General features: G+C 42.5%; 2 protein-coding genes across 3 annotated transcripts in view; both read right to left on the minus strand.

Moving 5' to 3' along the window:
• Positions 1 to 26,822, minus strand: part of ITGA1 (integrin subunit alpha 1) — a 73,522-nt gene that overhangs the window by 35,417 nt on the left and 11,283 nt on the right. For both annotated transcript variants that reach the window (XR_014502780.1, XM_083402701.1), the window contains exons 2-9: positions 14,077 to 14,197; positions 13,543 to 13,655; positions 11,024 to 11,112; positions 9,877 to 9,991; positions 5,595 to 5,722; positions 2,185 to 2,333; positions 1,267 to 1,417; positions 114 to 279 (exon numbers count right to left, since the gene is read on the minus strand). Coding sequence is in view for 1 of the 2 variants with exons in the window: in XM_083402701.1 (XP_083258827.1) it covers positions 114 to 279; positions 1,267 to 1,417; positions 2,185 to 2,333; positions 5,595 to 5,722; positions 9,877 to 9,991; positions 11,024 to 11,112; positions 13,543 to 13,655; positions 14,077 to 14,197 (1,032 nt within the window). In the remaining variant the exon portion in view is untranslated. The remainder of the gene's footprint in view (positions 1 to 113; positions 280 to 1,266; positions 1,418 to 2,184; positions 2,334 to 5,594; positions 5,723 to 9,876; positions 9,992 to 11,023; positions 11,113 to 13,542; positions 13,656 to 14,076; positions 14,198 to 26,822) is intronic.
• On the minus strand, positions 20,805 to 26,170 carry PELO (pelota mRNA surveillance and ribosome rescue factor). The gene is made up of 2 exons (XM_083403123.1): positions 25,042 to 26,170; positions 20,805 to 22,390 (listed from the first exon to the last, which is right to left on the minus strand). The coding sequence occupies exons 1-2, from the start codon at positions 25,765 to 25,767 to the stop codon at positions 21,959 to 21,961; spliced, it is 1,158 nt and encodes a 385-aa protein (XP_083259249.1). The 5' UTR covers positions 25,768 to 26,170; the 3' UTR covers positions 20,805 to 21,958.

Consider the following 26,822-nt stretch of genomic DNA (forward strand, 5'->3'; position numbering starts at 1 on the left):
CTTTCTTGATTCAACTGCATAATGGAAAACTCCAGCAGCAGGAAACCATTTCTCCCTCATGAATTTAATGGTGGAAAACATTCAAATTAAAGAAAAGAGGCGACCAAACATACCTTCTAGAGCAAATATTCTCTCTCCAAGAGCTTCAACAATAGTAAGCAGGGCTAATTCATCCGAGACATTGAAGAAATGCTTTTCTGTTGGCTCACTTGCAATCGATTTTATTTCCTCAACCAATTTTTCAGTGCTTAGGTTGCCTCTGTTGTAGTGGCCAAGAATCTATGGCATTTCCAAAAAGACATGCTAGTGTTGCAAGGTTCAAAAAGACATTCCTGTAGCTCACAAGTGGTACCACATGGAAAACTGAAGAAGCAAATACAGGAAGCATTGCCTTGGGAGATCGCTTAGCCATGGATGTTATATAACTATATAAATTGCCCTGCTGTGACCAGCCCAGACAGAAACACCACTCAAGTCTGGACATAGCCTGTGGAGATCAGCAATCAGGTTGCATGATGGAGAAAGTCTGGGAGGCTCCCATTATTGAACCTTCTGCTGGGATGTGTGTCCTTGGCAGATGCCTGGCTATGTCATCTGTTGATGTTGACCATGATCTAGAGAGCACTGTCCAAGGTTGCAAAGCCAACCGTATTGTACCATTATTGCTTCACTGGCCATTGTAATTTTGAGAAACAATATACCCCAGCAAGGAAAAGCTTTGTGGGTGCCAAATATGTGATTGTACAAGGGGAGCTGGCCATGTAACATAAGAAGAACCTGATGGATCAGGTCAACAGCCCATCTAGTCTAGCATCCTTGTCTCACTGTGGCCAACCAGATGCCTATGGAAATCATCCATAAGATCTATAATATAGAAATGTGCTACATGGATTTATTATGGTGGGAACTGGGAGAAGCCCAAAGCTAAATATATCCATTTCCCAAAGAGGAGCTAAGCTTTGCCAAACAGATCTCCATGGCCATTATCTCTATTCAGATCCAAACAAAGAGAATCAAACTTATGTGCACAGTTTGTACAAGCACATAAAGTCCTCCCTCGCTTAGCTCTTCATCTTCAAAGTGAAGAAAATAATATAGATCTATCTACCTTGTATGTGGTATGAATTACTGAGATGCTGTAGGCAAAGTGCTACACCATTATTCTGAAAAGATGGTCATGCAGCTAATGTAGCATGTTTCCAGATAAACTTGAGAATGGAAGGAAAAAATTCTATGGATCTTTAGGCTCCTGAAAGTGCCACTTACAGCAATCGAAAATCTCTGTATATTTTCTTTTTCGCAATCTTCAATCACTTTCTTTAATCGATAGTTGTCGTGAGATTCGCCATCTGTCACAACTACCATGACTTTCTGGACCCCTGGGCGCGCTCCACGAGCTTCTGTAAAAGCTTCTTTCCTAAAAAAAGTCAGAGAAAGAGAGCGATGCACAAGAGAAAAGCAGCTGCAGGCATTCTCCCAGCTAAGGGCTGTAACCAATTATAAGCAGCTAGTACCAAACTAAGCAGGATCAACAGTAGCTAGTATGACATGCAATAAGTAATCATTTATTAAAGCCTAATACTACATCTGTAGAACCAAGAGAATTATATTGGCTGAACAGAGTCTCTGCAACCGGGATGACTAACCTGTCACCCTTTAGTGTAGCTGGACTCCCAACTTCCATCAGCCCCAGCCAGCATGACCACTTGTCAGGGATCATGGGAGTTGTAGTCTAGAAACCTCTGGAAGGTCACAGTCTCCCCATCATTAGGTTGGGGTGTTTGATTTGGGTTAAAATCCTTGCTGAAACATGAAGCTCACTGGGTCAGTCACCCTTCCTTACCCACTTTGTATTATGAAGAACAGTAAACAAATCTTCTAAATAAGTAAACAAACTTGGAGTTATATCCAACAAAGTTTGTGCAAGTACTTCCACTTGGCTTGTGGATCAGAATTTTCCCTCCCCCTTCCTTTCACTCCTCCAGATCCCGCAACCCTACTTTCAAGGCAGATAGACCAAGTTAATTCCAGTATCACAGGACCGCGTTACAAATATCAACTTGCACAAAACCAACTTGTAAATTGGTGGCAATTGGCGAGCATATGAAAAACCAGCATGGTAGCTCATGGGGGCTCGTATTGCATCTTAACCTTGATAAATATTGCACTGTATGCAGTACTTACCTTGCTGTATCAATTCCAAGAGCTGTCATGGTCTGGCGTCCTCCCCGCTGACCAATTTTCTTTGCTGCAACAAGCACTTCTTCCGTAGTTGTATATGTGTTGAGGTTAAATTCATGGGTGACATTTTCTCCATATTGAACAATCCCAACCTATAACACACAATGTCTGCTAAAGTAAGCATGGCAATGATGGAAGAAGAAGAAGAAGAAGAAGAAGAAGAAGAAGAAGAAGAAGAAGAAGAAGAAGAAGAAGAAGAAGAAGAATGCCCCAGCCATTCTGGGTGGCTCCCAACAGAATATACAAAAACACAATAGAACCACTCTTGGCACCTGCTCTGACAAATGGGGGGGGGGGGAGAAGGAGACACACAGTGGCAGTCTGCATGCATCTCCTTCTCCTGTCCTCCAAACTGCATGCTTTATGCCAATACCCTCCAACATTTCTCTGACGAAAATAGGGACGTCCCATTCCGTAATGATAATTTTTTTTCAATTTTTTTTTATTGATTTCCCAAAAATTCAAAACAAACAAACAGACAAGCATACATACATATATCCTGTTTAAATCTTGGTAACATTATCAAGTGACTTCCTCAAATCGCCTTGGTTGAATTTCATTATATATAATTTTAACAGTTTTCCAAAATCGATTTTCTCAAAAAATTAACTTGATCACTTAACATCTTTCATTCTTTCTAATTTAGCTTTAAACATCTTGAATCCGTAATGATAATTTTAATATTTATACCCCACACATCTTACTGGGCTGCTTGCCTAGCCAACTTATATAAAAACATAATAAAACATTAAACATTAAAAAACCTTCCCTATACAGGATTGCCTTCAGACAGCTTGGGGGTCTGATAACTCCATAGCCTCCAACATTTCTCCAATGAAAATAGGGACATCCTAAGGAAAAGTGGGACATTCTGGGATCAAATCAGAAACCGGGATGGCTTCTCTAAATCAGGGATTGTGGCGATCACACAGGGCCCCCAGACGTTTGACGGTCTATTGACCCTGTGCCACCACTGTGATTGCTTTCTTCGCTGCCACCACCCCGCTTCTCACGGGGACACATGGAGTCCAGACAGTTGTTAACATTAACAAACAATCAAGTTTATTTTTAAACAAGAGGAACAAGAGTATGGTTTCAGTTTATTTTTCTCTTGTCAGTTTCTTAATCTTAGTTCCTAACAACTCCAAACTGATTATTCCAACTATCTATCTGACTCCCCCTAACAATTCCTCTCACTCTCTCACAATACAACTTGACCAACCCACTGCCTATTCCTCCCTCTTCCTTCTCCAGTTTCCAAACCTCAACTCTCAACTCCCAAACCTCAACTGACTTTCAAAACCTCCCACTCTAACTTTTACTCCCCCCTTGCATTCTCACTGGCCAATCACATCACACTCATTTTAACCCTTTCCTTATAACCCACCTAGGAGGCAAACGCCACAGGGATGTCCCTGGAAAATAGGGACACTTGGAGGGTCCCAACTAAAGAAGTGCAAGGCCTTCAAATCAAGGCCACTCCAGAGCACCAGATCGGGCCCCAAATGGGGTTGTGCAGAGCCCACATCTATGCGCTTATAGTGGGTTCCTCTTGCTTTCTGCTCAAGACAGAGAAGCCATCTAAAATGTGAAAACTGATTCACACTTGGCAAAAGCTTCCTAATGGAAAACCTGTTCTGGGTAGGACATTTGCATGGATCATACTTGTAACAAATCCTTACATATCCATCACATGAACACATGGCAGTAAGTCACTGCTGGTGGCAGCTGACCCCTTGCGCTTTTGGCAGTACAGTTGCACGTGTGCGTGCTCATCAAACACACACTGTACACGAAGTCCCTTAATTTCCCCAACTTCACTTGTAAAAGAAACATGAAACAGAAAAGAAAGATAAACAACTCTCTCCCCACCCTGAAAAATAACCTCTTTCTTCATCTCCACTTGCTTTGATGTTATGGGAGGTTCTTGACTAGAGGTGATCTGTGCAATGTTCCATTAGCATATTTCAAGTTTATGTTTGCCTTTGATATTTTGAGTACATGCTGCTCAGTTGTGGGGTGAAAATGCACCTTGATTTGGCATATTTATCTGTTCCTCATCTATTATTAAAAGCCCTGTAACATTGACAGATTGAATATCAATAAGGCCTCTACAGGTTTTATCTAATCGTATTCTTTTATAGCCGGGCCAGTTTGCATTTTTAGTTTAGGCTTTGCAGATGTGCTTCCCAATCAGTTTTATAACCCATCTCTTTTTAGTAAAAACATCTTTGTTTACTGGCACTCACGGGGGCCATTGAACTGAATAACGTCAACGGAAGCACAAATGTTTTACGGTTGCAAAAATTAAAATAATGATACCACAGTTATTACTGCAATTATAAAGTTTCACCTGAAGGAAACATGAAAACCACAGTTACGAAAATAAAATGTTAGTATGACACTTCATAGTTATTTTATTACAAATCTGAAACTCCTGCAGTCATTCCAACCTCCACCCTTCACTATGAGGTTTCTGTTTCAGGTGTGACATGCCTTTACAAATGCGTTACAGCTAGAAGAAAAAGGAAGCAGGCTGAAGACCGGGGTGCAGGAGATGAGGTGCAAGTTCACATTATTACTGCAGAAAAGAAATTAGATACAAAGATTCTTCCTCCACCAGTTATACTAGAATTCAGGATTGCGTGAACCAGTAACAAAAACGTAGTAGATTTGAGACCCACAACACATAACCTTTGTTCTGGTGTTTACTGAGATCTTTGTTTCCATGTACTCAAATTTTGCGTTGAGACCTTTTTCTGGGTTTTGTTTTTTAAAAGAAAGGTGGCTAAAAATGTAAATAACAACACAAATTCAGTAAAGGGGCTAGATGAACCTCTCTAGGAAAAGAGATCCAGACCCTGGATGTAGCCGCTGAAAAGGCCCTCTTCTAAGTCCTCACCATGTACCTTAGATTGAGGTAGGACATAGGCTGCCAAATATTGGAGAAAAGTGTCCTTCAGGTTGGTGAAGGATATATTCAGCCATAACCAACACTTTTAATAGCATTATCATAAGGACTCCCCTCCCTCTCCTCTTCTCTCCCAAAACAGATTTGAGGGGGCTGGAATGAGAGGGAGGGGAAGTTCTGTTGCATAAGCAGAAGTCCTTGCACTAATGACATGACTTCATTGGATACAACCCTATATGCCTGGAACATAAATATCATTGGTTATCTAGCTTACAGTGTAATGCTGCACATTTTTAGCTAGAAATTTAACAAATACTCAGAAGTAAGCTACATCAAGTTCATTGAGACTTACTTCCAGCTAAGTAGATTCAGGACTTCAGCCTTACTCTTTCCCCTTCATCCCTAATCAAAAACGGAAGACAAAACGTGTTTTTCACCATACCTGTGTCTCTTTGGGGCCTATGTCCATATTTCTCAGCAGGCTGTCCAAGAAAGCAGTGACACTCTCCCATGGGTAAATACTGTTGGAGCCATCAAGAACAATAACAATGTCCAGCTGGGTCTTGCATTCTGCAATGTGAATTGTTGGATCTTAAAGAAGTGCCCCAATGCATCAGGAGGAAATTAATAATGCCTTTAAAAAAACTAAACTAAATCTTAGCTGGCACTCTCGATACTTTACTTGCAAGGACCCCTCCCCTTTACTTTCAGGGGAAATTACTTTTAGGTAAATATGCTGATATCACAGGCTGCAACATTTAATTGTTCGGTCTTGATGGCGTTACTTATACCTCTTCTTCTGCATCCCATTGACATTTCTTCCTCTGGAGCTAATTTCTACAACTGAGACTTGCTGAGATTCTAGATGGGAACTCTGAAAGCAGGAGTATAGGGAGGAAACCTGTGGCCTTCCAGGTCTTATTGGGCTTCAACTTCCATCACCCCTGGGTACTGGCTGTGCTAACTGGGGCTGATGGGAGTTGGCGTCCAAAAACATCTGGAAGGTCACAGGTTTCCCATCCCAGAGCTAATGAAGAAGATCCTCAGTTGTTGACCTTTAAAGTCAGTGCCTAGAGCAGCCTGGGAAGCTTGGTTGCTGGGCAAGAGCATTAGGATGACAAAGTTGAGTAGAAAAGTTAATATCCAATTTCCAATTTCCCTGATTCCGATGCATGTCACTGTGTGCAATAATTGTCACATACATGCTTGCCAACCAGATAGTGGACATACAGCTGAGGGTGGCGTTTAGGAAGGAACAGTAAATTTATTACAGTAGTCGTACATAGAAGAAGATACTTCTGTTGGGATGTATCTAAGGCAGTGGAAGTGTGAACCCAGACACTTTGGCAGTGGCACACTAGTGCCTTTTTCCTTGTGCTACTAGAACCGTGTTGCAGGCAGAGGGAACAGCCGGCCTTATCCCTAATGCACTACAGCTCAGGATTTCATTGGCATTCCAAATGAGAAACTGCCCAGTTCAATATTTGAACTGAAGGACAGCTACCCTTTGAAATTCACACTTCCCCAAATTTTGTGATGCTATTTTGCAGCCAAATAATGTGCTCACAAATGCGTATACTAGGAAATGTTTGCATAAAAACACATACATTTTTTTGGGGGTGGGAACCAAGACGAACACAAAACTGCAAAGGTGATGTTGGTATCTGACTGTTCTGGCAGTAGATCAGCAAGGATTCTAGCTCCCAGTTGTTTCAGAAAGGGCATTTTACACTATCATTCTCAATAGATAGTTCAGATGTCTTACACTTGCCACAAGTTCCTCAGTTGCTGGCTATCCCAGAGCATGTGATTATGCACATAGATAAAGCACGTGATCCAAGTTGCTGTTACTGGCTGGCTGAAATGTCTGTGATTTCCAATAGAAATGATGCCTCCAAGATCACAGGAATTGCAGCAACTAATAGCATCCAGCATTTCCTGGCTCTCACGTACTTTGACATGTGCAAAAATGTCTGGGATGGGTCACATATGTCAGGGGGGTGCGAGGTATGCAACATTCAAAGTGGCCCGAAGTCAAGAAAACAACTGTTCTGGCTTCCTCAGTGATGACTCAGACAAAACCAAAGAAATATGGTTAGTCTGGCATTATTTATAATTGTCCTCAGCCAGGGAGCAAGAAGAAGAATTCAGAGAAAGGAGAAGCAAAACCATATGTTCCCACAGCATGCTCTCTGGGAAACGGATCATAAAGTAATTCTGAAAGCAAGGCGGTGCATTTCTTCAATGGGATCTACCTCTGGGAATCAATATAAATAATGGAATGCCATCAAAATAACAGTAGGACAGGTTGGCAATGTGTTGAACATCTTGCCTTGCAGACCAGTCAAGTCACATACTGGAAAGGTCCAGGAGAAACCTAAAAACCTCTCTAGTAGTGTAGGGTTTATATGAGTGGGATCTGAAATGTACTGTTGCAGGATGAAGTACCATTGTTTAGGATTCCAGCCACTCCAATCTAGCGTCACCTGTAAATTCCTCCACCTCCAACATTCAGTCAGAGTTCCATGGCCACTGAGTATGCCCACTCCTAAAGAGATTCTTTTGGGTCCTCGCTAGGAATGGATGGAACTGTCAATTTTTGTTTCTCTCATTTTCTCATTTCCCCCCATCTAACGTTCAGTGTTCCACATCAGTTCCTGATTTTTTTTCTCTTGTTCCCAAGAAAATTCACCAGCATTTTACTGGGAATTTCTCCTAAAATATAAATGTCTGCATCCAGTTTTGCCCAGCACATTTTTCAAAAGCAGTTCCCCCACAACAGGCATCCCCAAACTCGGCCCTCCAGATGTTCTGGGACTACAACTCCCATCATCCCTAGCTAACAGGACCAGTGGTCAGGGATGATGGGAATTGTAGTTCCAAAATATCTGGAAGGCTGAGTTTGGGGATGCCTGCCCTACAATAATGCATTTTTGTATTTATTTATTTTTTACTAAAATATTTGTTTTCATGGACATTTTGTTCCATTATATGCCTTTTTGTACACGCTGCTTAGCTTGAGAACCACACCTCAAAATTCAGGCAAATGCAAATTTTGAAGGATGGCTGTGTTTCGGTTCCAAATTTCTTCCGCATTCCTAATCCTCACATAGCATTTTCTTTCAAAGGTTTCACATCTCTCTGCAAAGTTTGGGGTTCCCCCAAGCCTGCTTGATATCTTATTTTGTGCATGGGGTGCCCTTTTGGCAACATAACCAATGGCGCTCACAGCCTGAACATCAGAAATAGATAGAATGAGAGTGCAGTGGCAGCCGCCAGGCCATTTTATGCAAAAATACTGCAGCTTGTGGAATGCCTTCCCAAGGGAAGCTTGCCTGGCCCCTTGTGAAGATGCCATTTCAGTGTCTGGCGCAGACATTTTCCCAGGCCTTTGAATTATTTGAAGCTGTTGAGAACTAACATGTTTATTATGCTCTGTTGGGTTTTATGTGCTGCATTCCACTGCTGTTTTAAATTGTTGCTGTGTTGTGAATTATTATTGTATCATTATTATATATATTCTGGACTTTTTCTCTTATAAGTTGCCTTGCTACCTGGTGGCAAAAGTGTGGGATATAAATCTTAGGAACAAAAAATAAAATAAAAGCTTCCTTTGAAATATAGCCATGATGTTTCATGATGGGTAAGTTCTAGCAGCTGAAAATATATATTTGCCATCTAGTCCAGCTTTCTAGATAGAATCACATGTCTTTCTATGGACTACTGTCAAGGGAAAAGGTGGGTACTACTACTACTAATGGTAGATAAGGTAAAGGTAAAAGACCCTTGGACGGTTAAATCCAGTCAAGAGTGATTATGGGGTTGTGGCACTCATCTCGCTTTCAGGCCGAGGGAGCCGGCGTTTGTCCACAGATAGCTTTCTGGGTCATGTGGCCAGCATGACTAAACTGCTTCTGGCACAACGTAACACCTTGGCAGAAATCAGAGCACACAGAAAAGCCGTTTACCTTCCTGCCAAAGCTATTTATTTATTTGCACTGGTGTGCCTTCAAACTGCTAGGTTGGCAGGAGTTGGGATAGAGCAATGGGAGCTCACTCCATTGCAGGGATTCGAACTGCCGACCTTCCAATCACCCAAATGCACACAATTGCACCAGAACCAATTTGTTCTGTAAGCACAAGGATTGCTACTTCTGCAACAGAACTTACTGTCTCCTTTTGCTCCTGCACCCTCCCCAAATCTTCCCTAGGGGACTGGGGGAAACCCCAGAAAAGATTTAGGGGACACATGGGGGTAGGAGAGGCAGTGGAAGTTCCATTTCGCAAGCAGAAATCTTTGAACTGATGGAACAAGTGAGTTAGACACTGCCCCTTGTTTTTGAGGGAGTTTTATTCTGGGATCTAAACTTGAGCAGGACCTCTCGCACTCCAGATATCAAGCAATAGTCAACAAAACAAGTTTATGAGGGCATTTGTCTTCTTAATCTAAAGAGGCACTCCGTCCGCTGTGACTACATAAAGATTATTTTTAGCCTGATCTTTGCTCATGACATAGCATCCCAAACTCTGTTTATGCTAAGCAGCAGCCAGAAGCAGCAAGAAGTTAGGTAATATACAGACAATGATAACATTTACTTAACTTGGTAATGCTGGTGGCCTTGAAAAATAGTTTCTGCTTTTTGGTATGCTTCTGTGTATACGTTTGTCTCCCTCGGTGCTCAATAATTTCAGCACGTAGAAGAGCAGCGCTCTCATATACATACCTTGTACAGATGGGGCGATGGAGTTTACAACCTCAAAAGTAGAGCTGACATTGGAGCAGATACCCGTGGTGTAATGTAAGCGCCCACATTTGTAAGCATAAAGAGGCCCACATGCCTTAAGTAAAGAAGAAAAAGGTTACAGTTTAAACAAGTCAGCTTACTTCATAATAATTCAAGGTCTGGGGATATCACAAAATGGCAGCATAAAACACATGGCAACACCAGTGTGATACCACATTAAGGATCATGTCGTTGCTTCAGTGTTATGATTTATATATCCTTATGTGAACCACTTTGAGTTCTTCTGGTGATGAAAAGTGGTATATGAAAACATAAAATAAATGTAATTGTCAGGCAGAGATGACCTTAACTACAGCTGGACTGGCTAATAGACGACCCATGAACCAGATCTGTTCCCCATAACAATTTGTGAAAATAAAATTAATTTTAAATATATATACACAAAACTTGGAACCCTCTTATCTCTACCAGATTTTTATAAGGGAAACACAACCAGCAACATTATATAAAAAGTCAACTTGTAAGAAACAGACGTTCCATGCTTTGAGTTGTATCTGCCTCACTCATACTCAAGACTGACCCACTGAAGTCAATAGACCTGCTAGGCTAGCTTAGTGCCAACATTAATATGCACAAGGAAACAAATTTATATCACAAAGTTAACCCTGGGCTGGGGGACCACCCAGAGGTGACAAAGGGGGCAGGGGGAAGAGAGTATTGGTGAAAATTGCCTCTTTCCAATACTTTTTTGCAGAAACTCTATTGGATCCAAGCCCATGCTGCAAAGAGAAGGGACATTTCTTTAAGCTGAATGACTCCCTCCATTAATAGAAGGACTCTGCTGTTCCAAGCAATTATATAAACACATCTAGGAAATATTTTGGAAAGCAGTTTTGTGGTTGTGGTGCATTTGGGTACTTCTTAAGATACTGTAACAAGGTTTTGTCTGTAGGTTCATGAGATCAAGGAGTCGATTTTCGTCTATACAGTTGGACACCATTTTGAATCAATATGGCAGACTGAACATTTCAAAACTGCCCTGATTTCCCCCCGCTCAGAATTGCCAAGCAATGCTGTGTATGAGGCTGCTGGTCACTTGTTTCCTTAAAATACTTTATTCATTCACCAGAAATCCTCCATTTGGGTTAGTCACTAAAGTTGCTCCAAGGGTCATGTTCTCCTTTACTTCCGCAACGTGAGGAATGGAGATGTCATCTATAAATAGATCAGAAATGTAAAATATGTGGAAACGTGCAAGCAAGACGTTAAATCATGTAGCAGTTTCTCTAAACTAAAACACCCAACCTTTTATATATAAAACACAGTCTTTTTCTGTTTCCCTTCCCCCTCCCTCTTGATTCAGATTCTGATGAACAAGTCAAAGGCCTGGCCCTCATCCCAGAAACTTTGTCTGGGACACTGCTTCACATAGTTTTCTTGATCCTCAAAGAGGATGTCAAAACAGCAATGCAGTGACAGCAGGGGACAAGCATTCACATAAATTACAAATGAGAACAAATCAAACCTTTCCAACTCCTCTCTTGTAAAACTACTAAATTATTTGATAGGATATTAAAAGATCAGCAGCATTTGTGACAGTTCAATGGGTAGAAAGGTGAAATAGTTATTAGACAGGAAATGTATTAGAATTCACACCAGTCCCCCTATTAGTAAGTTGACACATGAAGGGACACACTTAAGTAAAATTGTTTAATTGTATGTTGAAATGGAAAATACAGTGGTACCTCGGGTTACAAACACCTTGGGTTACAAACACTTCAGGTTACAGACTCCACTAACCCGGAGGTAGTACTTCGAACTTTACCTCAGGATGAGAACAGAAATCGCGTAGCAGCGGCGTGGCGACAGTGGGAAGCCCCATTAGCTAAAGTGATACCTCAGGTTAAGAACCGTTTCAGGTTAAGAACAGACCTCCAGAACGAATTAAGTTTGTAACCAGAGGTACCACTGTAACTCTGTATGTGTACTGCTAGAGGGATAATATGGAAACATCTATTTTGGGCTGGAGAGCCAGAGCTTTGATTTCAGCTCTGGATAGAATAAATTCGTATTTCTAAGATGTTCAGCCTGTGCTGGGCCCACATATATTATGCAACTATCTGGCTGTCATATGGGTTGGACTCAACGACATCATACTCAAGTAGACCCATTGAAATGGACCCAACTTAGTCATGATAATTAAAATTAAGAGTAGGACTTCGTAAGAATTAGTTGATTGGCACCCTATACCAGGCACTTTGGCAGGAGCAGTCTGAAAGCATAGTAAACAATCTGCCTCTTGAGCCTCTCCAAGAGTTGATTCAGATTTCACTCTAGAGCCAGGTATGTATAAAGGTGTCAAAAAGTTTTTTTTTTAAAAAAAACAAACCCAAAACACTTGTTCCTGCTTTTATGTATAACTGTGCAGTCATAAAAGTCCTGTGAAGTCAGGACTGTCAACAGCTTTGCAAATGTTCCAGAAAAGAAACAGGCAGGAATTTAATGCATGATTTGAAAACTAAGAGGCCTGCCTGATAGCTAAACATTTTTCACACTCTGGAAGAAAGGCAGAGAGCAGCCAAAGCAGTTAGTACAGAATGGTGCAGCAGGACTGTCAACAGGACACAGAGCATATTACACTTCTATGCAAAGATCTGCATTGGCTGCTGATTTGTTACCAGGCCAAAAGCAAGGTGTTACTATTTGTATATAAACCCCTTAACAGCTTAGGACTAGTTTACTTAAAAGATCGCCTTACACCATACGTACCCACTGGACTGATCTGATATGTTGAAGTGGCACTTTTACAACTTCCATATAATATTCTTTCTGCACTTGCAGGGAATCAATCTTTTAGTATGGTGTCACCTATGCTCTGGAACTCCCTGCCCGTTAGTATTAAGCGAGAACTTTCACTGTTCTGTTTTCACTGAACTTCATCAGGATTCTGCAAAAACTGAAACTAAACTTTGCCAAAGAGCTTCTCCCAGCTGCCCGCGAAATGTAAGGGGAACACACAAGCCCAAAGCTTTGCTCAGGCTTGTTCCAGCAGTTGTGTGCAGTATTAAGCCAAGGTTTAGCATGTTGTTTACAGTAACAAAAGGAGGGATCTAACAAAGGGAGAGCAAAATGCACGAACCACAAAATATCTTGTTTATATTGTGTGTATCTCATAGAGACTAGTTCAAGGCCTGCTTATTTTTCTCCACACTATTGTATCAGGTGCTTGACTGTAAGGAGGTGCATTAGCTTTAACACTGCAGCATCATGGAGATGTTGTTCTGCGATCTCAGCTGCATTTATCCCCAGGCTACCCCATTCCACAAATTGCTCTGGTTCGTCCCATATACTGCCTTGCTTTGTGCTTTTTCACAACGTCAGATAATCTGCATGTGTATGGGGAAATGACAAGGTGCCTTAAAAACAAACATGGGCCTGCATTGGAGAAGAAACATTCACATCATATTTTACATGTAGTGATGCACATGAGAATATTTTCCATGGATAAATATAGATTGAGGAAGAATGCCATATGTGACGCAACCCTGCGATGATGCAGAGAATTACAAAGAAAATACAGGCAAGGTCTTAAACATTCCTATGTTGGATCTACTCCAAATTTCTGCCAGCCACTTACATTCTTACCTGGTAAGTTTAGTTTTACACATGGCAAACCATGGCCCTGTCCCACAGGGCATTTATAAACATCACCTGTTTTCTTCTGAGGTTGGCCAGCTAAAGGAGAACCAATAAGCACCCTGAAAAAACAGAAAAAGAGCCTGTCATCTTTTCAATATAGCAGGTAATTTTACTGTTGTTCCCTATAAAGCAGGAACAGGGAGTCCGTGGTCTTGAAGATATTTCTGGACTACAACTCCTTAGCTTCCTATATATATATTGTGTCACAATGGAAGTAATTTTAATGTGGCTTTAAATATTTTAATATGTGTGGGGCTTTTGGTTTACATTTACAGACTGTTAACATCTCTGGTTTTGCTCAGATGAAGAACAGTGTATAAATAGGTTAAATAAAATAAAATAAATGTGATCAGTTGCACAGAACAAATAATATGCAGAGCTAAGTTCCCAGAGTAAAACATAGGTGAGAAAGGTTTATGTTTATGTATGTGTGTGTATGTTTTTCTGGCAGGGGAAGAATCCCCAAAAAACAAAACTTACCATTTTCCTTCTTCATTTTCAAACTGTTGAACAGTGTATCCAAACATATCTTCCACTGGGCCACTGAAGGTCATTGTATCTTTCACATCAACATTGAACGACAGAACAAGATGCAGCAGCACTGTGTAAAAGAAAAGAAAAATGTAGGGGAAAGAATATGAATCACCGTGACTCCACTGTTGGGGTCAATGTCTGAACACCAGTTCCTGGGAATTACAAGCAGAGAGGGGGCTGTTGTGCTCATGTCCTGCTTGGCGGCTTCCCACAGTCATCGTAGTCACAGCTGGCCACTATGAGAGCAGGATATGGAACCAGATGACACATGGTGTGTTCAGTGTATGTGCAAATGTGATTACTCTGCCTTTCTAACAGCCTATGGCCAGTTTTATCAAGTGGCTAGACCAGGGCGGTCCAACATTTCATACCAAGTGGGCCGCAAGAGTATTTCAACAAGGAACCTGTGGACTGCACACTGCCATGTCGTGTCGGAAGGAGGGAAGCGAGTCCAAAATTTGGTGTCCGCACCAACCTTCATGCTGTCTTCCCAAAGCTGGCTAAGTGAGGCACTGGGTTTTGGGAAGGCGTGAGACTCATGTCTGAGTCCTATAACTTTTCTACCTCCTTCTCAAAACTGGGAAAGCACTAACTAGGCTTTGGAAAGGAAGATGCAGGACTTTAGGACTGTCAGAGCCCTTACATCCCTTTCCCAAAGCCCAGCGCTTCATTTACCCAGTGGGAAAACAGCATGAGGCTGGGGCGGGGCGGGGCGGGGCTTGATGGGAGAAGCTCAGCATCATAGGTTTCCAAGGATTGATCCAAGTGGAACAAAGTAAGACCACACTGCCTAACATGGTGTTTTATCTAAACAACAGACTCTGTTCTTCAGTGGCTACCTTCCTATTTTGCACGGAAACTCTTACAATCTTCAAATGATGGCCTTGCTGATTAAAGAAGAGTTTGGATTTGATATTGCGCTTTATCACTACCCTAAGGAGTCTCAAAGCGGCTAACATTCTCATTTCCCTTCCTCCCCCACGACAAACACTCTGTGAGGTGAGTGAGGTTGATAGACTTCAGAGAAGTGTGACTAGCCCAAGGTCACCCAGCAGCTGCATGCGGAGGAGCGGAGACGTGAACCCGGTTCACCAGATTATGAGTCTACTGCTCTTAACCACTATACCACACTGGCTCTCTGGGGTTGTAGTGCAAAACTTCTAGAGGACTACAGGATCTCCAAGTAAAGGCTAAGAGTCAAAGGGCCGCGTCTTATGTAAGCCAAAATAAAATGAATAAGAGATGCAAAAGGAGTATGATCACGTTTATTTTGCTCCTCCCTTTCCTTTTAATGGGCCTTGTAATGTAGGTGTTTCTTGTGGGTTATGTTTTCTGGAGAAGAAGAGTGCATCTCATAAAATGTTGTTGATAATTAAGTGATGCTAGGATTCACAATGCATTTTATGAGGCCATGATCAAGCTTTCCAGTGCCTTTTACAGTAGTTGAAGTCGATAAAAAGAACAGAATTATTGCTTGTAAAAGTCTCGTTGTTTCCATTAGTGCTCTTATGATCCCCAGAAAATAGCAAAAAAGTAGTTTTAAAAGTTAATGTCAGTAAAGGAGAGAGGAAGAAACGTTTTGTTGGCTCTGCTCTTTTGACCAATAAATAAAAGGAAAATGAATCACACTGCTGTGTTATTTACCGTATTCTCTAACAAAATACTTTCAGGTGGCAGCCCGCTAGAAGGCTGTAGAAGTAAAAACCTGAATGCAAAGAAAACTATTGTCATTAGAGAGAAAAAGCCACTGAAAAAGTGAAGTCTCTTGTTGTTACTTATATATTATTGCCAACTAATTTTCCTCAAGCACCAATGCTTATGCAGCCAAAACAAGAGGGAAGCATAAGCAAATTTGGGATATTCTTAAGGTGTTCAGAAATACACACATATATATTGGAAGAAATCCCCTTGCGGTAGAGCTCCCAAAACAGCTGCATAAGAACTTAATGGCATCAGATGTTGAGACACCACATGGGAACTGTCAAAAGGGTGAGAGGAGGCAATGGATTTGAGGAACCTGAAGGGCAAAGACAATGATATAAAAAGGGGGGAGGAACCTATCTCCATGCCTGGGTAGGCAATTTCCTGCTTCATACTGAAAAACTATTGTTCCCAGGGATAAAAGATAGGGCTGTCTGCAATTGTCAGCTGAGCAACAGTGTGTCCACCCAGGGACATCTGCAGGATTTTTATTTTTTAGCAACAGTAATGAATTGGTCCATCTAACAGTGTTGTTTGCACTAGCTCGATGCAAACAGGACATTCCTAGCCCTACCTGGAAATCCCAGGGACTGAACCTGGGACTTTATGCATGTGGAGCAGATATTGTACTACTAAGCTCTGGCCTTCTCTTGTACACTAAATCTACTCCTCCATTGTTACACCTGGCATCCAGACATCTCCTAAACACTGAAACCATTAATTCTTTTGTTGACTTCCTCTGGTCCTTAACTGCACCACTGATACAATCAACTTCACAGCACACTGCAGTTCCCGGGGGGGGGGGGGGATGCTCAACATGCAATAATAATGCAATAGGAAGCATTTCTGGGTTGTCAAATATTACTCTAACCCCAGCTTTCCTCCAGCAAAATGTACATCACATACAGAATATGTGCATTTTTCAGAGCTCTTGTAACCCCCACTGTGGCAATCACACAGGGTCCCTGGACGTTTAACGGTCTATTGATCCCTGTGCCACCACTGTGCTCGCTTCCCTGCTGCCACCAACCAGTTGAGATTTCACCCCTCCCATATCCAAGAATCTCCTGAGAAGTCTGCTGATTCTGCAGAGAGGAGGAGGCGTGTTCTGCTCTCTACTTATTCTGCTCCAGCACCACATCAAAGAGTCGGTCAGTGAGTCGGTCGGTCAGTCAGTCAGTCAGTGTGTCGGAGAGAGAGAGACTGAGTGTTAGAGATTGTGTGTTTAGATAAGGTTGCTGCTAAGAGCAGCTGCAGACACTCAGTGCGGTTCAGCATTCTTTATGCTTAGACCTATCTAGCTCTGTATACAGTTGTATAATAGTTGTAGTTATAGAATAAAGAGAATATTCTGCAGAGCTGCTCTCTGAGTTGTTTATATACTCTGCTGGACTCTGCTGGACTCTGCTGTGTGACGACTGTCTTCTTGTTGGAGTAAATCCGGTGCTCACAACTCTTAAGCTGTGAGTCCACAGCACTTTGACCTGTTCCTGTGCAGAAGGTGGTCTCTGGAAGTGCTACCCAGCTCGCCTAGCCCAGTCGGGCTGAAGTGGATGAGTCCAGTTAGTGGCACTGGCTCAAGGGCGATGCTGACACCAGTTACTCTCGAGTAAAACACTGAGTCCAGTCAGTTGTTAAAAGCGAACCAAAAAGCCAAGTTTATTTTACAAACATTAACAAATTTACGGTTTCTCAGACAATATTCCTGTCAGTATCTTAACTTTAGTTTCTTTACCGGCCTATACCTTCCCAATACCTTCCGACTGATTATCTAAACTGTCTGACTCCTCTTAACAAATTCTCTCACTCGTTCACACCAGACTAGCCCAACCCACAGACTTATCTTCTGTCTCTTCTAACTCCAGACTGTCTTCTCTACCACCCTAACTCTAACTCCTCCCAAAACCCTCTGTGCTTAAACCTTATATGCTGTTAACTCTGCCCCCTGGGGTTCCCATTGGTTAGTCATTTTACAATAAGTTAACCCTTTCCTTATGAACCCAGTATGATGTCACACACCTAGGAGGGCAAACGCCACACCCACTCTCTCAAAATGCTGCAACTGAAATTCACATGGCAATTAATTTCATTTGTGACTAAACACCAGTATTTCAGATAAAACCTTATACAAATCTTTCAGTTTTCCAGCTCAGAATTCAAATCTGCCAATTCCCCCCTCTACAATTTCCCCCTCTAAAAGAACTTTTGTTTGAGCTTCTCTGCCTTAATCTTTAACCTTTGCAGAATAATAAACTAAGATTCTGGAGAATTTCCAGTAAACTATACAAAAGAATTAGAATGCTGTTTGTAAAAAAGTAGACAACTGTCTACGAGAGCAAAACAGAGCTAAGGATCTTGCAGATGACTCAGATTTCATAATTAACAGTTGTTCAGATCCAACACTAGGCTTTGTTCAAATTCAGCAAATAATGGGAATTCAAACCCAGGGCACCTTAATTCTAATTCATCTCAACCTAAGAGTCTGTTGCATAAACCCAGTGGCCTGTGTAGTCCAGCCTCCTATTTTCACAGTTACTGAATGGATGCCTGTGGCAAACCTGCAGGCAGAAACAGAGCACAAGAGCATTCTCCCCTCCTGCGGTGTCAAGCAACTGGTAAAAGGCACTAGGTCATACTGGCCTTGGTATACAGTTAATTGAGTTTCATTTTCTTGAGCTCTATTGGCCCCCACAAAAAAGTCTCCCAGTTTTCTCAGCTTGGGAAAAGATACAAAGTCTTGATTTAGTACATTTATCAGTTTAACATAGCATTGGTAAGCAGTGAGAACTGCAAATAACAGTATACACCAGTGAATAAAGCTTTTCTGCAATGAAGTTAGCTGAATATTTACCAGTCTCTTGACCTATACCAGCCTTCCCCAACCTGTGGCCCTCCAAATGTTTTGGACCAAAACTCCTATCAGGTCCAACCAGGATGGTCAATAGTCAAGGATGATGGAAGGCATGAAGGTGATGGGCACTGTATGACAGAGCTGTTAAAGGTATATAAAGGTTGGGAGGAGCAGAGAAAAATTATGAGACATCGTCTTGAGCTCCTTAAAAGCAAGGTGGTCAAGTGCAATAAATAAGGGAAGGAACTATCTGAAAAACTGTTTTGAGAAACTGATACAAGTATACGCCTCAACAATAAATGGATAACTATCAAAGAGGTAAAGCGGAGGTAAAGGGCAGTTATCTAACCGTGCTTTTGCAAAATAAATAAATAAATAAAAATCAATCATAAATTTAAGCCATGCAAAGGTTCCTTCCATGGAGACCTGTGTGCATTGGATTGTGGCCTACATCACCTTCCACAGAACCAACTACTTGCAGCAAATACGTTTTAATAAATACGGAATACATCAAAGAATAAATGTACCAGAGTGTAGATTCATTAAGGAGTTCCTCAATGACAGGTTATTAAATTAATTATTAAAAGGGCCACAAAAAGCAGCCTTGTTAAGTTAGACTTTTTCTTAACCCAATGCTATTTCCCCAAAAATCAAAATAAAAAAGATTTGGGAATATTTAACAAATACCTGTTTGGTACAAAATGTTAGGGAGAGATATTACATACTGTTTTTATTCTTTCTAGCCGTATCTCAACCATCTTGTCATGTTAATGCAACTAGCATAGCCTACATGTGGTCTTTCATTCAGATATTTCATTTAAAATACTAGTATGTTTATTCACGAGTTTCAGGAATCAACTACAGTATGTCGAATTCAGAGTAGGCCCACTGAAATCAGTAGTTATGACTAACTTAAGACCTCAGTAATTGCTAAGTAATGTAAATAATATAGCTAAATACAAATATCACAAAGGTCCGTATAGTTAAAGCTATGGTTTTCCCATACATCACTATGTATGGAAGTGAGAGCTGGACCATAAAGACTGATCGCCAAAGAATTGATGCTTTTGAATTATGGTGCTGGAGGAGACTCTTGGGAGTCCCATGGACTGCAAGAAGATCAAACCTATCCATTCTTAAGGAAATCAGCCCTGAATGCTCACTGGAAGGACAGATCCTGAAGCTGAGGCTCCAATACTTTGGCCACCTCATGAGAAGAGAAGACTCCCTGGAAAAGACCCTGATGTTGGGAAAGATGGAGGGTACAAGGAGAAGGGGACGACAGAGGAAGAGATGGTTGGATAGTGTTCTCGAAGCTACCAGCATGAGTTTGACCAAACTGTGGGAGGCAGTGGAAGACAGGAGTGCCTGGCGTGTTCTGGTACATGGGGTCATGAAGAGTTGGACGCGACTAAACATCAACAAAATACATATATCATGGACCTGACACAGCAACATCCTTCTTTATAATCTAGCCCAGTCTTTACCAAACTGAGGGTGGCTGGGGCTAATGGAAGTTTTAATCCCAAACATCTGGAAAGTGCCAGGTTGGTGAAAACTTACCTAGCACAAGGCAAACATTGTTCTAGTCCAAAGAGGCTACCTGTGTGTTGTAAAAGTTTTCATTTCTCATAAAAAACACTAATTGGTCCTTGAAAGTACTGAATACTGTAGGAATATTTTAATGAACCAAGTTTAGAGAGGGAAATGGCTATCAGTATTCCTCTGGTGGTCTTAGGTCTAGAGTTCAAGTAAAGAGACTATAATCCCAAATCCAGAAGATTAGACACACACATGATAAATTTTGGGATTGCAGAATCCAATCCCACAAGGAGGAGAAAATATTCCTGAATAACAACCCAATCTTATATATGTTGACTTGCAAGTAAGCCCACAGAGTTCAATGGAATTTATCTTTAGAGAAAGGTGCCTAGAACTGAGGCCTTAGATCAGTAGACTGCACACTGGGAACAAAGACTTGGTTCCCCCAACCCAACCACCTCCCAGCTCATTCTTCCACTGATTTTGTTTAGCTGTTCACTTATTGAATCCGTGCTTGCTTCTTAATAAAATAAACTAATAGGACACATGAGCAAGACTAGTAAAATCCTCACAAAATAAGTTTGTTGCCAACATTTTATTAAAACACATGTTTTAGCTTTTTAGTGATTATACTATTCTATGAAAACTGCCTTTTATGATCTAGGGGGCCATGAGAAATGTGCCATTGTTATGATTAACCCAGCAATATCAATATTTAATAAAATACAGGTAGGCCACACATGACCCACCTTTTGCCTTAACAGTATCCATGGAGTTCTGCTTAAAATCCTTTTTTAAATAAATCAAATATTATTTTTGCTTTTCATTTTTAAAAATGGTTATTTGTTGCAACTAAAATTCTCAATTCAACAACAGAGTAAATCAATGGTTGTGTTGGCACGACAATAAGCAATATATACTCAAGCATCATGCACCCATATCCAGCCCCTTTGCTCCCACTTCACTTCTCTGTTCATGTAAGTTAGGAAACAAGACTGGAATCCAGTTACCCATGCCTTCCTGTTACTTGAATCTATAATTAATGGCTTCCAAACAATTTTAAATTGTGGCTTTGTATACTGGCTTGTCTGGAAGCCATTAACCTTTGTTTTGCCACTCATGTGAAGAAAGGAATAAAACAGCTACATGTGAGTGCCTGTAGCTTGTGCCCATCTCAGTGGTAAGTTGAAAGGATTGTGCAAAATCAGCCACAATCTTTCAGACATACAAATTATGAATAAAACACAATTACACTTACAGTATGTCACACCATCTCAACTTAATAAACACTTCAAATATAATCAGTTATAACATTCTAGCATTTAAACAAGTTCCCATGATAACAGGGGGGAGGGGAGAGAAACTTTTGTGTGTGTGCAAAACACAGAAAATACTTAAGCAAAACATTATCTTCTTTCATGGTTTCAGTTTATTGGTTTTCCACATGTTCCACAAAGCACCAGCAATGTTTTCCAATTAGTTATGTCAGTCCAGTTTTGCTAAGAGAGAACTATCATAATCATTACCACTCACACAAGGGAAATGTATAAATATGCAATATTCTAGAGCAGCACACTAAATGCTCACCTTACCAGTCACTTAAAAAAATAGTGTTCCCATTGTTTTTCCTTTTCGGTAAGGCATGGTACAGAAGCATAAAATATTTGGGACAAAGACACCCCCTTCCCTGCTGAAACAGTCATTACATGAGAAGGGTGAATGAGTACACCATCATCAATCTTCTTCAGAACTGGAATCTTCTTCCTGATCAGAGAGCTCAGCAACAGGAAAACGCAGAATGGCAGCCACACCTGTTAGTTGTCCAAGCTGTTCCCCAGACACATGAAGACTGGAGAAGATGCGAACAGTGCCCATGTTGTCACGCACACTATCAACTAGCCGGACATAACGACTGCGTGCAGCCACATCCTGATGCCTAAAAAGTTCATCACTGATCAATAAGGTATCAATAGCCATGGCTTCATTGGCTTTTTCCACATGCTTGAGACCATAAAAAGCCCGGTCAGGCTCATGTTGTAGCATCTTGTAGAAATCATCTAAGGCTTTGACTTCACCAGCTGCTTTAGTATCAGCAAGTCGACTAGTCACAGCTGGGTCACACAGAGCTTCTTTTAATGCATATTTATGTCCAGAGGAAGAGTGTACCTAGAACAAAGAAAGAAAGAAAGAAAAGAAACAACTTCGATAATGACTTTTATTTCTCTTGAAACTGAATTCCTTAAATTTGAGTTGTTTTCACGTCAGGTAAAAAGATTCTCAAATGCAAAAGCCCCTGGAGTTACAGAATTGTCTGTTGTGGTGAGACATGATGACTGACGATAATGATAACTATCTACATCATTCAAGGAAGTTTTTATGTTCGGTTACTGGAAAGTTGTGAGATTACATCCTACCATTTGTAACTATGCCCTATGCTTAGTTTTGCTAGATATGTTAAAAACAACAGTGCTACTGGTGACTTCCTCCTACAAATAAGGTTTTTTGAACAAATTTCAGTCACGCACATACCACAGAGTAAGGGTTGAGAATGCATGGCCCTTCAGATGTTGCCGGACTACACCTCCCATCACAAGCTGACCACTGGCAATGCTGGCTGGGCCTATAGTAGTTCAACAACATCTGGAAGGTGGCAGGTTCTCCAACACTGTTGCAGAGCATTTCACTTTTTACAACCATCAGAAGGACTGCCATGTTAAGCATGCTTACTAGTTTTAAGTCTAATTTAACTTAGGATAACTTTTGTGTAAACATATGTAGAATCATACACTACTTTATGGCCCGCTAGGAAGAGTTCTTAATCACATCCTCAATATTAAGTGCAAGTAGCACAATAGGACAGAGTTTCATTAGCATGAGAATTTGCCTGAAAAAGCTCAAACGTTTCACATTCATGCAGGCATTTTTAAAATATAGAATAAAAAACTGGTATTTAATACTGCCACTCTCCTTTCACATATATAGTTAAAGAATCTTAAATTTTGGGAAGGTTTCATTGGCATTTGCAGCATGCTTGCACCTCTTCTTTCCATAAGCTACATGCAGTTAGAAGTAAAGTTAAATAATACTTCTGATTTACACACAACCCACCAGATTTTGTTCTTTTCGTTGAGCAGTATTTATTCAGCCATGCTTTAAAGCTGTTTTAAACTTATTACTTCTTATACTAAAAGTTCCAGCTCTGTCATGTATGCCTACAAGTACATTAATTTCCAGAGGACAGTGCGTATAGTTTCAAAGATACTAAGTTTACAAAGTACAATACTGCATAGCAGAAATTAATAAATCTGAGCAATCTAATAATGCAATGCAACTTATATTAACATGCATAAATATTACAGATTTATGTATCAAATAAATATTGAAGAGGGGTCTCCTTCCATCATTCATGACAGGGCTTTAGGCACAAACTGATTTTCTGGTTCTTTCAATCAATGTACACTAAACACAAGTTCCAAGGGAACTGGCATCAAAAAAGGGAAAGGTCTGGAGAAGTGATTATCAGTGCAATCTTACACATGTCAACTGAGAAAGTAAGTCTCAGTAAGGTCAATGATGTTTATCTCCAGGTAAAGGGACACAGGACTGCAACCAAAGTAACAAGGTGAGATTGTATTAGACTGGCATCTGCAACTGATGTATATCAGCCGATTAAACATGCTTTTTTCATAAATAAGTTCCACAAAAGCCAGTCAACTTACCTAAAAGTAACCATGCTTAGGGCTGAAGCCTTTAGAGGATGGGATTCAAAGCATCAGTCTTACAGATACTTATCCCAACTGGATGGGAAGCAAGCCTTCAAAGGACCTTAAAAGTAAAGCTAAAGGTACCCCTGCCTGTACGGGCCAGTCTTGACAGACTCTAGGGTTGTGCGCTCATCTCACTCTAGAGGCCGGGAGCCAGCGCTGTCCGCAGACACTTCCGGGTCATGTGGCCAGCGTGACAAGCTGCATCTGGCGAGCCAGTGCAGCACACGGAACGCCATTTACCTTCCCGCTGTTAAGCGGTCCCTATTTATCTACTTGCACCCGGGGGTGCTTTTGAAGTGCTAGGTTGGCAGGCGCTGGGACATAACAACGGGAGCGCAGCCCGCCGCAGGGATTCGAACCGCCGACCATGCGATCGGCAAGTCCTAGGTGCTGAGGTTTTACCCACAGCGCCACCCGCGTCCCGTTTCAAAGGACCTTAAGTCCCATTTATCTTGACAGGTCTACTTTAAATCTAATTGCCCAATCCAATGCATGTCTGTTCAGAAGCGAGCCCCATTAAATCAATGGTACTTACTCACAGATAAGGCCTGCATCTACATCCAACCCACAGCATTGAATTTGGGATGCCCAAGTTGGCTGAATAAGCATTTGTGAAAGGATTTGGATCCTATCTTTAAAAGACATCTGAAGGCAGCCCTGTTTAGGGAAGTTTTTAATATTTAATGCTGTACTGTTTTTAACACTTGATTGGGAGCCACCCAGAGTGGCTGGGGAAACTCAGCCAGATGGGTGGGGTATAAATTATTATTATTATTATTATTATTATTATTATTATTATTATTATTACCATTACTTAATACAAGTGAACATTATAGTACGGCCGTTAATGTACTGTGAACATTTTGTGTGTGTGTGGATGTCTTAGATGTATTCACCTAGTTCTATCTAGACACGTGCTGATATTTTGCATGCTCTGGCAAACCACGTTTGCACACCTGCCAACTTATATATATATATAATCCATTCCACTATCAAATAACGATCACCCCTCCCTTGAATTTAAACAGAGCACGCTGCCTTGAGCTTTACCTGCAAAAACTTGGAGCGGTTCTCCAGCAACAGCTTGTTGTCCGTCTTCACAGCCTGCTGGAACATGTAATCGCAGAACTGCTCCCTCACGAAGCCCGGGCTGGCCACCAGCACGCACTTGACCACGTCGAAGTTGATGTGGCGCTGGATGGCCTGCGCCACCTGCTCGTAGAACCTCTCCAGCGCCCGGTCGTGCTGCGCGCAGCTGCCCTTCCGCTTCCGAGGGATGTTCACCTCCACCTTGGCCCGAGTCAGGGTCATGCTGGGCGTCACCAGGCAGACGTGCGCCAGCCCTTCCTGCATCACCACGGCCGCCACGTCGGCGCTCCAGGCCGGGTCGCAGGCCTGCTCGATCCTGTCGAGGACCACGCTGTCCCACTGCTTCTTGGCCAGCGTGAACTGGCGGTTGGGCTCCAGCTCGATGGTGTGGTAGGCGCCCATCTTGACGTACTCGTTCTCCTGGATGTTGGTGCCTTTGACGCGCAGCTGGCACGCCTGCGAGTCGAAGTCGATGGTCTCCACGCACAGCGTCAGGGTGGTGCGCACCCGGTTGCTGCCCACGCTGCCCGTGGCCGACTCCGTCTGCACCTTGCGGATGGTGGAGGCCCGCAGGCTGTCCCCGACCTGAAGCAGGTTGTAGGCGTGCCACATGTCCTCGGCCTCCTCGGGGATGAGCGTCACCTGCCCGGCGTTGTCCTTCTCGATGTCCTTCCGCACCAGCTTCATCCTGCCGGCGCCTCAGGGGGCAGGCGGGCGGCCCTGCCGCACCCGCCGCTCAAGCCCCGGGAAGAGGGGAACACGCCAGGCCGCCGCCTCAGAGGCCTGGTTCCTCTCAGTGAGTGAAAAGGATGAGGGGGGTCAGCTATTCATGACTGGGCTGCCGAAGGCGAGGCCTCCCGATGCGGCGTGTGAGAGAAAATTCCCCTCAGTGACCCATCCCTTCAGCATCGGCGGCCCAACAGCCGCGCTCCGGCTTCTCCCCCGCGCCTGCGCGCCCGCCGGGTCCTGATAGGCCAAGAGTCGGCGGCTTTTCCTCCTCCCTTCCCTCCGAGCACGCGCGTTGGCGTCACTGCGCTCCCGCCGCCTTAGGAGCGCCTGCGCCGTGCTCCTCGCGTCGCGTCATCCGGCAGAGGGAAGCCGCCGGCTGGCAAGGCGGCCGGACGTTCCGCCAGCCGCGCCCCGCGGCGCATGCGCGGAGCGGCCGGCCGGCTCTGCCCAGGAATCGCGGTCGCAGCAGAGTTGGGAGCGGCTCGCTGACTTTGTGCTATACAGCGCATGCGCGTCGTTTGCCCTCCGCCGCGCAAGTTGCTGGTTTAAATAGTTTAAGAGGGAATAGCCTCTTCTAGGAAATGCGTTCGAGCTGCGTGACACTGCGAGTTTTTGCTCGCCCACAAGGCGAGTAGATCCCGCTACATGCAGTGGAGTTTATTCTTGCCTCATAATTTCCAGAAAGACTTTGTTTCTGCAGTGCATACATTCCTGGGAGTAAGCCCTATTCAGTTAGAATTGCTTGCGCGCAAATATGCACAAGAGAAGCGGGCTGTGCCCCCCCTCTTCCCAAAAATATGATTAAAATAAGGTGTTTTTCAGCTGTTCGGCACTTCTCCTGGCATAGGTGGTTCTTAAACCATAGCTGTCAACTTTTCCATTTTCTTGCGAGGAATCCTATTCGGAATAAGGGAATTTCCTTTAAAAAAAGGGAAACGTTGACAGTTATGTTTTGGAACTATTGTACATTCCCAGCCCTTGATCTCTTGCTTTAACAGCCCCCGAACAGCAAA

The sequence above is a fragment of the Podarcis tiliguerta genome (genome assembly GCF_965153285.1).
Source record: "Podarcis tiliguerta genome assembly, chromosome: 11".
In the NCBI taxonomy this organism is placed as follows: Eukaryota; Metazoa; Chordata; class Lepidosauria; order Squamata; family Lacertidae; genus Podarcis; species Podarcis tiliguerta.